Below are 12,825 nucleotides of genomic sequence, written 5' to 3'. Positions count from 1 at the left end.
CTCCCCCCCCCCCCCAATTAACCTTTCAGAGATTTGGATTCCTGCAGAGCATCATATAATTGCCATTTTTTCTCAAGTAAAAGCTAGGTCTCTAGCTTCACCAGTATAATCATGTATACGTACAAGCATATCAGCGGGTGGATAGAAAAAAAGGTGATTCTACATTGATTCTACTCAATGACTAGCGATACAACAATATGTGGATTTAAAGATATTAAAGGCAATGCAGAAGTTCAAACAACATTAAAGTTGACTCGCTTGATCAAAGGTTCAAAATACTTCAAATAAAAAATTAAAGAAAGACAAGGTCTACAAAGCAATATAAATGTCTCAATAAGGGAAATATCAGGATCATAAGGATTAACATAGTTTGTGAGTTCAGCAGAATTCAGAAGCTGGAAGGACGGAAGTCCTTGGAAACAAGAATAGAGGAGACAACCCCAAATATATCAAAAAAAAGTGAATAAATTAAAGTTACCACAAAAATCCACACATCCAATGATTCGTGAGTATATACAACAATTCATAAACACAACATAAAGATGATTTATCTAGTAAAATGAAATTATCACATTTTTTATTCAGGTGCAGCCACACGCTGCAATTATTTCATTATGAGGAAATTTTGAATAGCCTAATGTCCCTTAAAATTTGCAAACCCCATGGATATCTGTAACCAACTGAGTTTCAATCTTGTTATACAAATACAAGTTAACAAAATTCAGAACATGGAAATAGGAAATGTCAACAACGCCCGACTACCACACCATGGCTCCAGTACTAACAATACGTCATAAAAAGAGGGTTCATAATCCCCTGGGACACATCAAAGATCAATAACCAGAACAAGTTAGTTATACTTCTATTCACACATGAAATGAGCAAACCCCCAGCTATCATGATCATTTGTTAAACAAACTTGTTCATAATAATATTGACTATATTATTAGTTCATATTACGGAACAATAAGCTTGACAAATGATCATGCTAATCTTCTCAATTTGGGAGTATCATTCTTGCACAGAGATCATGCTAATCTTCTCAATTCGTATGCGCATTTTATGCTACTTATTAACCAAATTAATTACAACTATAAAAGATTATTAGCATACAATCCATAGCCCAACTACAAAGGGAAAAAAACACAAAATGACTAGAACTTCTATTGCTACATAAAAATAAACCAACAAATGATGACCATTTAGATAAAATTCCAAGTAAAAAAACTAATACGCTGTAAATTGCAAAAAAAAAAAAAGATGCCTTTGCATATGTGCATATAACATGATCAAACATACCGAAACTTTAGGCATTGAAGGTATCACAGGTATCAACTGTCTGGATTGCTTTATAGCTAATTCCTCAAGCCTCTGTGTCTTATCAGGGATCTACACATGCAAAATTCACACAGATGAGCATCTCTCTGAAACTATCAGAATGAACCAGTAACTAACAATAAAAAAGAAAATTACCTGCATGGTAGAACGAGCACTGGGTGGTGCTTGCGACAATGCTTCCGCCATGTTAAGACTAGCTGTCCCACTTGAAGTGCTAGGTGTTGGAGCTACAGAAACACTTTGTTGAGAAGCTGAGCTCCCCATACCGATGCTGCCAATTATAGGAGGCACCTCTGCCAATGCTGAGGTCCATTTATCAGCACCAAGCAAAGCCGAGTTCCCAATTGGCAAACTTTCGACTGCTGAGCTCAAACCAGGTGATGAAACTCTGGTTACCTGCCTCTCTTCAATCCCAAGAGAAGGAAAATCTTTCTCAAATGTTGCCTTCTGGTTACCGTTAAAACTACTACTTCCCCCAGAATGAATACCATTGCCACTATTATGGGTGCTACTAATGCCACCTTTCGAGTGGGGCAAGAACTCACCAGGTTTCCTGGACACCAGAGACTGAGAGCGCCTCAAGTTGTTCTTATCGACTCTACCAGCTAAGATGTTCCCCAAAGGATCAGATGTGTCATGATCCCATAGATCAACAGTAACTGGTCTTTCTTTCTCTCGTTCCCGATTTTTATCACGATGATTTCTATTAAAACTACTGTACGGATGCTTTAAACTAGTAGCACTAAAGCTACGCCTAGAATTCGATGATGAACTGCGATCCAAAAGCACAGAGCGTAGGCTATCTTTGTCACCAACACTCCTAGGAGATCTATTGGGAGAAGACTGTGTGGATAAAGTAACATCTGCAGCAGGAAACACAAAAGTACAATTTCATCATGCTTGAAGTTTTGAAGTACTAAAATAACCAGAATCACTATATAAATCCTCAATATGCATTATGCTTGACTTAAACATGTACTTAAATGAATATGACTGAAAGGAATTCAAGCAGGGCAGAGTGTGTACCTGAATGAAAAGAAGAGGTTGCAATGTGGGGACTTGAAGAGCCACCCCCAGTAACACTTCCAGTGTTTCTCAACCATTCTGGAACTAACGCTGGTTCACTCCTTACCATTGGCACAGAACATGATCAACTTATTCTACAAGAATACTTTTATTCAACCAACTTTTCCTATCTGAACCAATATGTCTAGATTTTTACCTATCTATCCAATAATTTGTAGTAACCAACCACATTACTCTATCTAAAAGTTTCCCAAAAACAAAATCAATTTCCCTCCCACAGATTTTAGTCCAAAACAGGTTTGCTCGGCAAAAAATCAACCATGCACCTTCCTTTTCCTCTTTATCTTTGAGGCAAATTAACCTTTGTCTTAATCCTTCCTTCGTACTCTTCACAAATTTAAACCCAACCAAATAAACACCAGAAAAAATGGAGGTTTTTCCAACAGTTAATAACTACACCAAGGAATGAAAAAGTCTTCCGTTACTCCATCTCTTTTAACCCCCCAAAAAAGATGGAAGACGAAACAATTGGTGCAATAATCAGACTATCATTATTACTTCAGGAGTAGTTACAAAAAAAATGCCCCTCTTTTCCGTTACCCAACAAGATTTCAACGAGTAATCAACCAAACAAAACCTAAACTCACCGACCTACCATGCCAATTGTGAGTAAAAATCCACAAATCCACAAACCATAGACCCACAATAACTTCCCCCACAAAACTTAGTGTTTCTACCCCAACCCAGATAATAAAAACTAGATATTGCCCACAAAATCACAAATAGAACACAAACAAACTGATTATAAACGATGATTATATAAAAAAACACAAAACCAACAAGCGATTAGAATCACAATAAGATCCCCAACAAAACCCTAACCGCTCTAAATAACCCCAAAACTCCCTCTAAATATTTATATATATAACGCTATATATATCCGTTTTTGCCCAAGGGACAGGCTAAAAGTACCAAATTCTTAACAATATATAAAATTTCTTTTTCTCAATATGAAACCGCAGTAAACAGAGAGAGAAAAAGACGGAGAAGGCGAGAGAGAAAACAGCGAAGAAACGGAGAGAGTGGTTCAAGAGAGACGAGACTGGGGCAAAACAAATAGAGACTTTGTGTGTGTGTGTGTATATTAGGGCAAATATAGATTATAGTGCCGTGTGTGTATGTATGTGTTGTGTGTGTTCAAGATTGGGAAGGAGAGGGTCAGGGGAAAAACTTCAAATGCTATTAAATTGAAAAATAAATGCAATTCCTCATTAAAATGGTTTAATCCTATTTTTGACTTTTTTGACCCTTCCATTTTTGATTAAATTCAAATTGTGCATCCCGTTTAAATTTAACGCGTTATAAAATTGGCGTTAATACAAAATTTTGGCTCGAACTCAAAATATCTAAATAGTCTAACCTATTTTGATATTGTTAGGTGATGAGTTCTCTTTTTGCCATTAGGCTATTTGTGTTTTTTTATAGTATCTGTGCTTTTGATGTTTATACTATTTTAATATTCTTTATTCTAGAATTTTCTAGATAGATGAGGCAATACTAGATGGTTGTTAGTAGGAGTAATTCTTGTATTTTATATTATATTATAGAAGAGTATTTAGATGTTTAAGTGTGGGTAGTTTTATAAGTGAGGGATTCTCTCAAGAAAAGTTTGAAAGAAACATGATTTATTTGGAAAGGAAAAGAACGATAAAGGTAGTATGGTGTATCAATTTTAATGTGTTATATTATACTAGGTGTGTGCATAGGTCGATTCGATTCGATTTTATGTATTACCAGTTTAGTTTATTAATTTTCGCTTTTTAAATATGCTAACCCAATAACAAATCAATAAGATATTCTTTTATCGGGTTTTGGTCATTATCGCTTCGGTTTTCGTTTTACCCAATAAGAAAATGTCCGTAAAATATTATATGACTTCTCACTTTTCAAAATACTCTGATATAGTGAAACAAGAAAGATATACATAGTTTAAAAGCTATAATTATATGTCATGGCCTCCAAAATATGAAATGAAATTTCTTATGTTAATCAAATTACATACCTTTACAAACTTGCAAAAGCTACAACGTACAATTACAAACTAAAGCTAAAATCAAGTCTAGCAAGACTCAAACTAAAACTAAAATCGAATACCTATAATTGGGGACCTAGTGTGAAGTGGGTAAAGTACTAACAATTTGATATAGTTATAATGTCTAGTTATATATTGAATTACTAATATCTAATATTTCGGAAGGGTAAAGTTGTAAATTATTATTGTCTTATTAAGTTATCGGTCTATCCAATAACCCAATAGTAAAAATCGGTATCGAACAAATAATCCAATAACTTTTTTTTTATAAACCCATAACCCAATAACATTTTTTTCGGTTCGGTTTATTGGTCGATTCGACTTTTGCACACCCCTATATTATACTATATTGTTTGATAAATAAATTAGGAAAAAAGGATAATATACCCTCAAACTATCATAAATAGTATAAGGATACCCTCTATTATACTTTTGAAATATTGGTGTCCCTGCCGTCCAAAAACTAAAACATATATGCCCTTCATACTAACAAAAGACTAAACAAGGACATGTGACACAATCTTATCCGTCGACCCGATAATTAATAAATGTCAAATTTGTGGATAAGATTATGACATGTGTATGTCTGTTAGTATAAAGGGTATATATGTTCTAGGTTTTAGACGACAGGAGAATCAATGTCCCCAAAATATGACGGTTGGTATCTGCATACCATTTACGATAGCTCGAAAATATATTTGTCATTTTCCCAATATATTATTTAGATAATGCCATCACATCAATAATCTTAGAGGATAAACTTATAAAAGAATGATGTACCTAGGTAAAACTATAGGGTAAAAAATAAAATACAATTAGATTATATAATAAATAAAAACATAAATAATTGACAGAATAATGAACCAACAATACGAAAACAGTAAATTAGTTATTATTATACATAAAATAATTCTTTTCATCATATATAACAATAATAATAGCATATCATATCTCATGGCTGGCTAATTATGTTATATATATAGAAATAGAATATTCTTGCAAAACAATAGCAATAACAATATAAAATAATGTGTAAAAGAGAAACGGAAAAAGAAAGAAATTACTTATTTGTTTAATTGTTTCGATAAATAAGTAATTAATGCTAAGGATAAAATATGAAAATGATTTTTTTCTTGAAATGTTAACAGTGACAAGTAAAAATAAAAAATAAAATATTTTTAATAGTGAACAAATAAAAGTAAACAGATAAAAGCTGGAGTATTAAAGTTATGTAGAATAATAGTGTTATCAATAAAATAATATTAGCAATTTTAAATTGTTATAAAAAGTTATTGATAAAAAAAACATAATTGGTATACCATATGCATAACCTAAATTTACGTGACTAGTAGTCAATGTAGTAGAGTAAATTAAATTCATAGGGAAATATACACAAATCTCATCCATTTATCCTGAATCATAAATGTGGAAGCCCTAGAAAATCCCCTCATTTAAGTATATATTAACAATAAACATCCCAATAATATTTAAATCAACACATTTCATTTTAAACGAACAATCATGAAAGTAATAAAGGTTCATTCATATGTGACATATGAGTAACCACAATTTACAAATTAAAACAATAACTATTGTCTATGTAACATTTTTGATAAGAAATAAAATAAACTATCAAGATAATTAAGTCTTGATAACTTGAAAGAACAAATGTAACAAGTTCCTACGACTATAAGTAGGAAAGAACACAAAAAAAGGACAGAGATAATGTAAAGCTACTTTAGATATGTGACACGTGTTGCTTAATATTCATCTCTAATAACAAAATATGAATGGCCAAAAGGTTTGTATTTATATTAATTGTTTTCCAAAATAAAGTGCAATACGATTTAAAGAAATCATTAGATATATGATTGTTGATATAAGAAATGAATTATTTATATCACCTTACAAATAAAGACATTTTGAAATGTTATAATACTATTGTACATGACTTAGATCACCTAAGGATTCCTAAAACATCGATCATGGTATTTCACATGCAATTTCGGTCCACATAGGAATCACCCCAACCATTAAGTACATCAATTCGGTCACTCATGGACCAACATGTAACAATTACATTACAAAAAAGTAAACCTGGTTCACTCATGAAATCCACACACAAACAGTTAATGTTACGATTCAAGAGCACTCCCAAATCGTAACACGGGGTACTCGACTTCGAAGAGGTCTTATACAAACCTCATAGCATTCATAACATTCGATCATAAGGAAAAAATGACAAGGAAGTAAAACTTTTCATTTAAAAACCTTTCACTTCAAGAATACGACATTTAAAATCATTGCAAAAGCCTATATCTCACATGGTCATCTAACCAAGTCATGGAACTTAAAGATAGGGTCACGGCCCTTCACAATCGAAAGACGTAAACAAAACTAGACATAATCTGTTACGAATTAAATACAAAAAACTTCTAAATACTTATTCCCGAATCATGAGGACATACACTTGGTCTTGGAGAACTCTTCCCAAGCCCTTGAATCTAGAGAACTCTATCTCTTGTCGAAACCTACACTTGTAGTAAAAAGTAGAAGAAATATGGGTTAGCACAATTAAGTACTAAGTATGATGACCATGCAAAAACATGCTTAGAAAGGGACATTTCGTTCGAAAGTCATACATATGTCATTTTGGTAAAACTTCATGATTAAGAGCATATTAGGCATAATCTCCAAAACTATTCAACATACAAATCATATCTTCACATTAGGATATATTCAACATACAAGCTTTAGAAAATACATATTCATAAGGAACATAAGCATTACATACTTCACATAAACATTAAGACCATCCCCTAAGACAACTCAAGTCATGCTTGTGCAATGTATGAGTAACATCCCATAATACTACTCACACTAAGTATTCCTCAAAGCCACCCTAGACTAAGCATTTCATATTCATCGTGTCAAGTCAAGGAAATAACTCGTAATACAGCCCAAGCAAGATATACACTATTACATAAAATACATAAGTCAACATTTTATATTAACTTAATAAAGAGTACATCATTCATTAGACATTAAGTCAACATCTTTAATAGCATACTCAAAAGACATAATTGCATAACCACATTACTAACCCTAGATTGCACTTTTGCCATGTGTAGATAAGGTCCCATAGCCCTACCTGCACTAAGTACTATCTTTGAACTACCATGCTCATACCTATTATACATTAGTCTCATCCATAGTTTATACAAATAGTAAAGAGACATTCATAATCATGTTCATGTTCATAATTCATAAACATCCTTCATATTCACAGCACATAGACATACATCATATTCATAGCACATAATATGATGCATATTCATAGTGCATAAACATAATGCATATTCATAGTATATAAACATAATGCATATTCATAGTATATAAACATAAGAGGAACACACCATGACTACTCTCAAAGTTCACTCGTGCAATGTATTAATAACACCCCATACTACCACTCATACTAAGTAAACCCTTTGAGGAATCATAGCATATAACTCACTTTCATATTCATAATTCATATTCTTGTTTATTAGAGGGAATATAGCCTTAACCGACATAGACCATGTGAGCTACATAGAATCCGGTGTTGTATGAGCCCACACCGAGAAAAGGCGTCCTACTTGCCTAAGGTAGAACTAACATATTTAGCTTTAGTGTGGATCCACTAGCTAATACCTATGCGGGCACATAGTTATGGAACAGGGAGATTGCTTCTAGAAACCCGGCCTAATTACTAGCGGGAGAGTTTTCATCTCATGAGAGCATATGTAGAAGACCCGACCTAACTAGCGGGAGAGTCTCTACCTCATTTGTCATATCCACTCGGTGCTAAACATTATTCCCAGACTTATACATTAATAGTCTTTAGATTGTATCTACATGTGTGAAGGAATACTTTAGCCTTCATTCAATAAAATTCATAACATAGCTCATTGATTCAATAAGGTGAGAACTACCTTTCACCTTTAGAATCCTAATATACATGTGAAAAGTTCTTTTACATACATTCATTGTGTTTTCATGAGAACTGTCTTTCAATCAACACAGTAGGATCATCATAGTCATAGACATGTAAATTTCATATTTCATAATGTGTAAAGGTGCATATGAGAACTATGCTTTCAATCGACACCATAGATACACCATAATTATATTTATGCATGGAGTGTCTGTTTAATTCTCCTACTATGACAAAAAAACAACAACATTATCATCATAGACACTTCCCTCTCAAAGTGTTCATAAAAAGTACATACTATCATAACCATGCATAATCTTCATATATTATTTATAGACCATGCTACTCAACACATCCACATTCAATATACTAGACATATACATAATCGTAAGTCAATTAGTTCATTCATTCATTGCATGTGTATACTCATATAATCATATTGCAAGTGATGTGGGTATAACCCTTTCACAATAGCACTACATACAATTCAACATATACCATAATGTTAGCTCCTCCACCATAAGTGGATCTATCCATTCACACTCACTAACTAAACACCTCCACCATATATAAGTGGATCACACATCAATCTATCACAATTCTATATAATTAAGGATCAATCTCAATACGTAAATTCAAGATACTACAAGAGGTAAGACAATTGACGTCCTCCATCATCCACATAAGCAATTCATCTTACCAATATATCAATAATTCACCATAATAAGATATAATTAATGTCATGACTTCATAAACTAACTTCATATAATCAATTACTATCCATTATACTTCCATAATTAACCTATTTCTAATCAATTTCAAAAATAAAAGAGTTTAGGAAAAGTCATGGCTTCTTGAAGGAATTCAATATAAAATCAACTTATAATCATCAAGTAAACCTTAATTCATCAATATAAATGCTTTGAAAATATTTTAGCATTGAACCCATGCTTAGATTAGAAAATAGGATTTTGATCTTTGAAAGATTTTGGAACTCTTTTTTATTGGACTCCTTGAAAGAAAGATTGATCAATGATAAAGGATCACCATCCCTTTATTAAGAAATCTTGAAGAAAATTGATGAAGAATCTCTTTTGAAATCCCCAGTTCCAAGCTTCTATGACTTCTTCTTCTTTCTTGAGTTTAGAGAGAGAAATATTGGAGAAAGATGAACTTTCTGATTTAAAGTGGGTCTTTGTGAAAGTGATTTATTTTGGGGATATTTAATATAAAATTCCTTATATAGTTATTTAGAAATAATATAAAATATAACTACTTTCTAATTTAACTTAAAAATAATATTTACGGAAATGCCCTTCCACATATGGACTTAGCCAAAATTTGGATCGTTCTATATCTCCAATTTATACGTAAACTTATAAGGTTATACGTTAGGCTCTAGTTCAACCTATCATTATTTGAGTCGTTACATTTAATGTATCAGGTGTGGTATCTGAGTCAACCGTTAAAATGTGCCAGCGTGATACTTGAGACAACCATATATAGATATTCTTTACCAAACATGATACCTGAGCCAACTGTTAATATATATCAGATGTAATATCCAAGACAACAGAAATACCATGTACCAGGTGTGATATTCAAGTCAACCATTAATATGTACCGACATGGTACCTAAGTCAACCATATAGATATTTTGTACCAAATGTGGTACCTGAGCCAACCATTAGTATATATCAAATGTGGTATCAGAGCCGATCAACAACCACAATCATAATGACTACAAATCATATTTGTATACCAAGTAAACACATTCATAACATGCGATTGATAGTAGTAATACTTTTCAATTTTATACTCTTTCCATTTCCCTAGACACGCGTTATACAGATAATACTAATGAAGTAGCTGCAAAACATACATGTAACACAAATGGAAGTCAAACAACCAACACTTACCCAAAAAGATTCTTTTCCCAAACATTTTTTGCTAAACAATTGGTTACCCACAATTCACCTTTTCCAGGATAAAACAGAACTTACGTCATAAGGTCAAAATTATCTAATCAAGTCAATTATCAATCTAACAACAACCAACTGCACATTTACTATCCAAACTCCGTGTATGAAGGCCTATATATGCAACTTTCTGACAATTCACAAGTTATTATGTAATTAAAGATAGGTCAAAATACCCGTTAAGCCTAATATATTTAGATGCCCAGTTGTTTGTTAAAGATTTCTAAACATGAGCTTTTAGCTCTTTGGGGCGAATTGTAACGGGCGTAGACCAAAATTTCATAAATTTTAGTCTTCCTTACATAAAACTTCCTCCTCTCCGCTATCTCAAAGCTTGAAGCAATTTAGGAGAATTTTCAGGAGTAATCTTAGTCTATTTTACCACTGAAAAAGGGGAGAAATATTAAAAGAACACATATTTTTGAGCTTTTGTCCTGTCTGACTCGCTATAGCGGTTGACACATCATCACAGTGACACTGCCATAGCATAAATATTCTCTCTATAGATGATTGGCGCCAATTCGGGTTAATTTCATATTCTAAAATTTTATCATGTCGCCCCAATTTCAAATTAAAAACGTATATTAAAAATTCTGAAATTTTCACACGAGATGCATTGAATAACGATAGAATAGATCATTACAATTACTTATTTATTTTATTTGTCAAATTTATCGCTCTGTGAGTTATTCTTGTGTTGCTAATTAAGTTGTGCTTCTCGTTAGCGATTTATATTGCTTATATATTAGAGTTTAATATAGATGGAAGTTGAGACACTAAGAAGACATAAATGGTATATTGTGCATAGGAAAGTAAGATATACAAAGTTAAAACATGGTACAATTCTACGTCACATGTTTCTCCTATAAAGGCCTAACACTACTTAAATGATACATTAACATAGAATTCTCGATAACTATCTGTACTTTATTTATAGTTTTGTATATTAATCATTCAAGTCAAGTTTTCATAATGTTTGAAATTCTTAAAAGTCATATCTATCTTATATGATACATTCACATAGAATTCTCGATAACTATGTGTGCTTTATATATCTTATTGATAAAACTTATAGATTTTTATATTAATGATTCAATTCAAGTATTCATAATGTTATCATAGCCGCAAGTGTCTTTATTTGAAATTATAAAAGTCATATGATATGTTTGTCATGTGTGATAAATGAGAATAATTTATCATAGTATAGTCGCACTTATTTATTTGATCACATAGCGACATAGCCACAAGATAAAATAAAGAACTAGCACTTGAATAACTAGATATCATGCTTAAAGAAGATAACTAATAAATGAAGATTAATCTCTCTCTATCTATATATGAACAAGAGAATACTCTTGGCGCATGTTTAGCTCCATTGCACCAAGCTTCATTATGATGGAGAAACGAGGCTGAGAAAGACTACAAAAGAAGGAATGAATAGAGGAAACAACAAGGAAAGCTTATACACCACCTACGGGAGGATCAAGTAAAGTGTATCAAGGATGAGGAAGACAAAATGTTGGTGGAAGAAAAGACCCCATCAAGCAAAGATGTCAAGCATACTTCCACCAACTATTAAATAAGAGGGAATATGTAACACCTCTCTATTTGAAAGAACTAGAATTTGGAAAAAACTGTTTTTGAAAATAATTAAAATTGGAAAGTTTGGCAAAGTTAAGTTAAGGATAAGTTTTGGGTCAACTTCAAATGACCAGAGATAGGTGTACTACTAGATACCGTAGAAAATATCTTTGAAGTATCTTTCCAACAATGCCAAATTTGCTTGATTTTCAGTTCATACGAGGGAGATATAGCCATTCAAAGTTGGATTGTCTAGATAAGGAAAGTCAAAACCAGACTTTGAAGGGTATTATGGTCTTTTCACTAGCCAATTAATTAAATTCATTTTTTATAATTTAGTTGGGTCTAAACTGATAGAATTCAGTTTATGCTTTACAAAATTAAGTTAGGGTTTAAAGAAAAGAGAAAAGAAGAGGACAAAAGAGGAGAAAAAGCAAGGATTTGTCGCGTTCTTGAAGTTAAGCTCATTGATTTCGCCAAGGGTTGATCCCTACGAGGTATGTGAGATCACATAGTGTTGTTAGTTCACCCACGCTCAAATCATGATTTTACTCAGCAAAATTATGTTCTTGAAAATATAGAAATTGAGTTCTTGATGGATTTGTTTGAAGTTTCTATTGGGTTCTTGATTGTTGAAGGTGTTGAGAAGTTCTTAATTAAAATTCAGGAAATTAGATGTCCTTTTGAGTAGATTCTTGCATATTTTGGTTATGTAGTCGAATATAAGTGTTTTGGGAAAAAATCAATTAAATGTAAGAGGATTTAGAGTTAAAAAACGAGCAAGAAAAAATGGACATATTCTGAGCAGGGGTCTTGGGGGGGGGGGGGGAGGG

At 32.5% G+C, this 12,825-nt stretch overlaps 1 protein-coding gene and 1 non-coding gene across 2 annotated transcripts in view; both read right to left on the bottom strand.

The window, feature by feature from the left end:
• LOC107004856 overlaps positions 1–3,595 on the bottom strand; it is a 6,791-nt gene extending 3,196 nt beyond the window's left edge. The window contains exons 1-3 of the mRNA XM_015203237.2: positions 2,365–3,595; positions 1,474–2,201; positions 1,300–1,389 (exon numbers count right to left, since the gene is read on the bottom strand). Coding sequence (XP_015058723.1) covers positions 1,300–1,389; positions 1,474–2,201; positions 2,365–2,473 — 927 coding nt within the window. The 5' untranslated portion in view covers positions 2,474–3,595. The remainder of the gene's footprint in view (positions 1–1,299; positions 1,390–1,473; positions 2,202–2,364) is intronic.
• On the bottom strand, positions 980–1,086 carry LOC114074979. The gene has a single exon (XR_003575357.1). It is a non-coding gene; the product is annotated as a U6 spliceosomal RNA (small nuclear RNA).
• Positions 3,596–12,825: the final 9,230 nt, after the last annotated feature.

Source organism: Solanum pennellii, chromosome 11 (genome assembly GCF_001406875.1).
Source record: "Solanum pennellii chromosome 11, SPENNV200".
In the NCBI taxonomy this organism is placed as follows: Eukaryota; Viridiplantae; Streptophyta; class Magnoliopsida; order Solanales; family Solanaceae; genus Solanum; species Solanum pennellii.
This window is presented reverse-complemented; position numbering and strand designations above follow the sequence as displayed.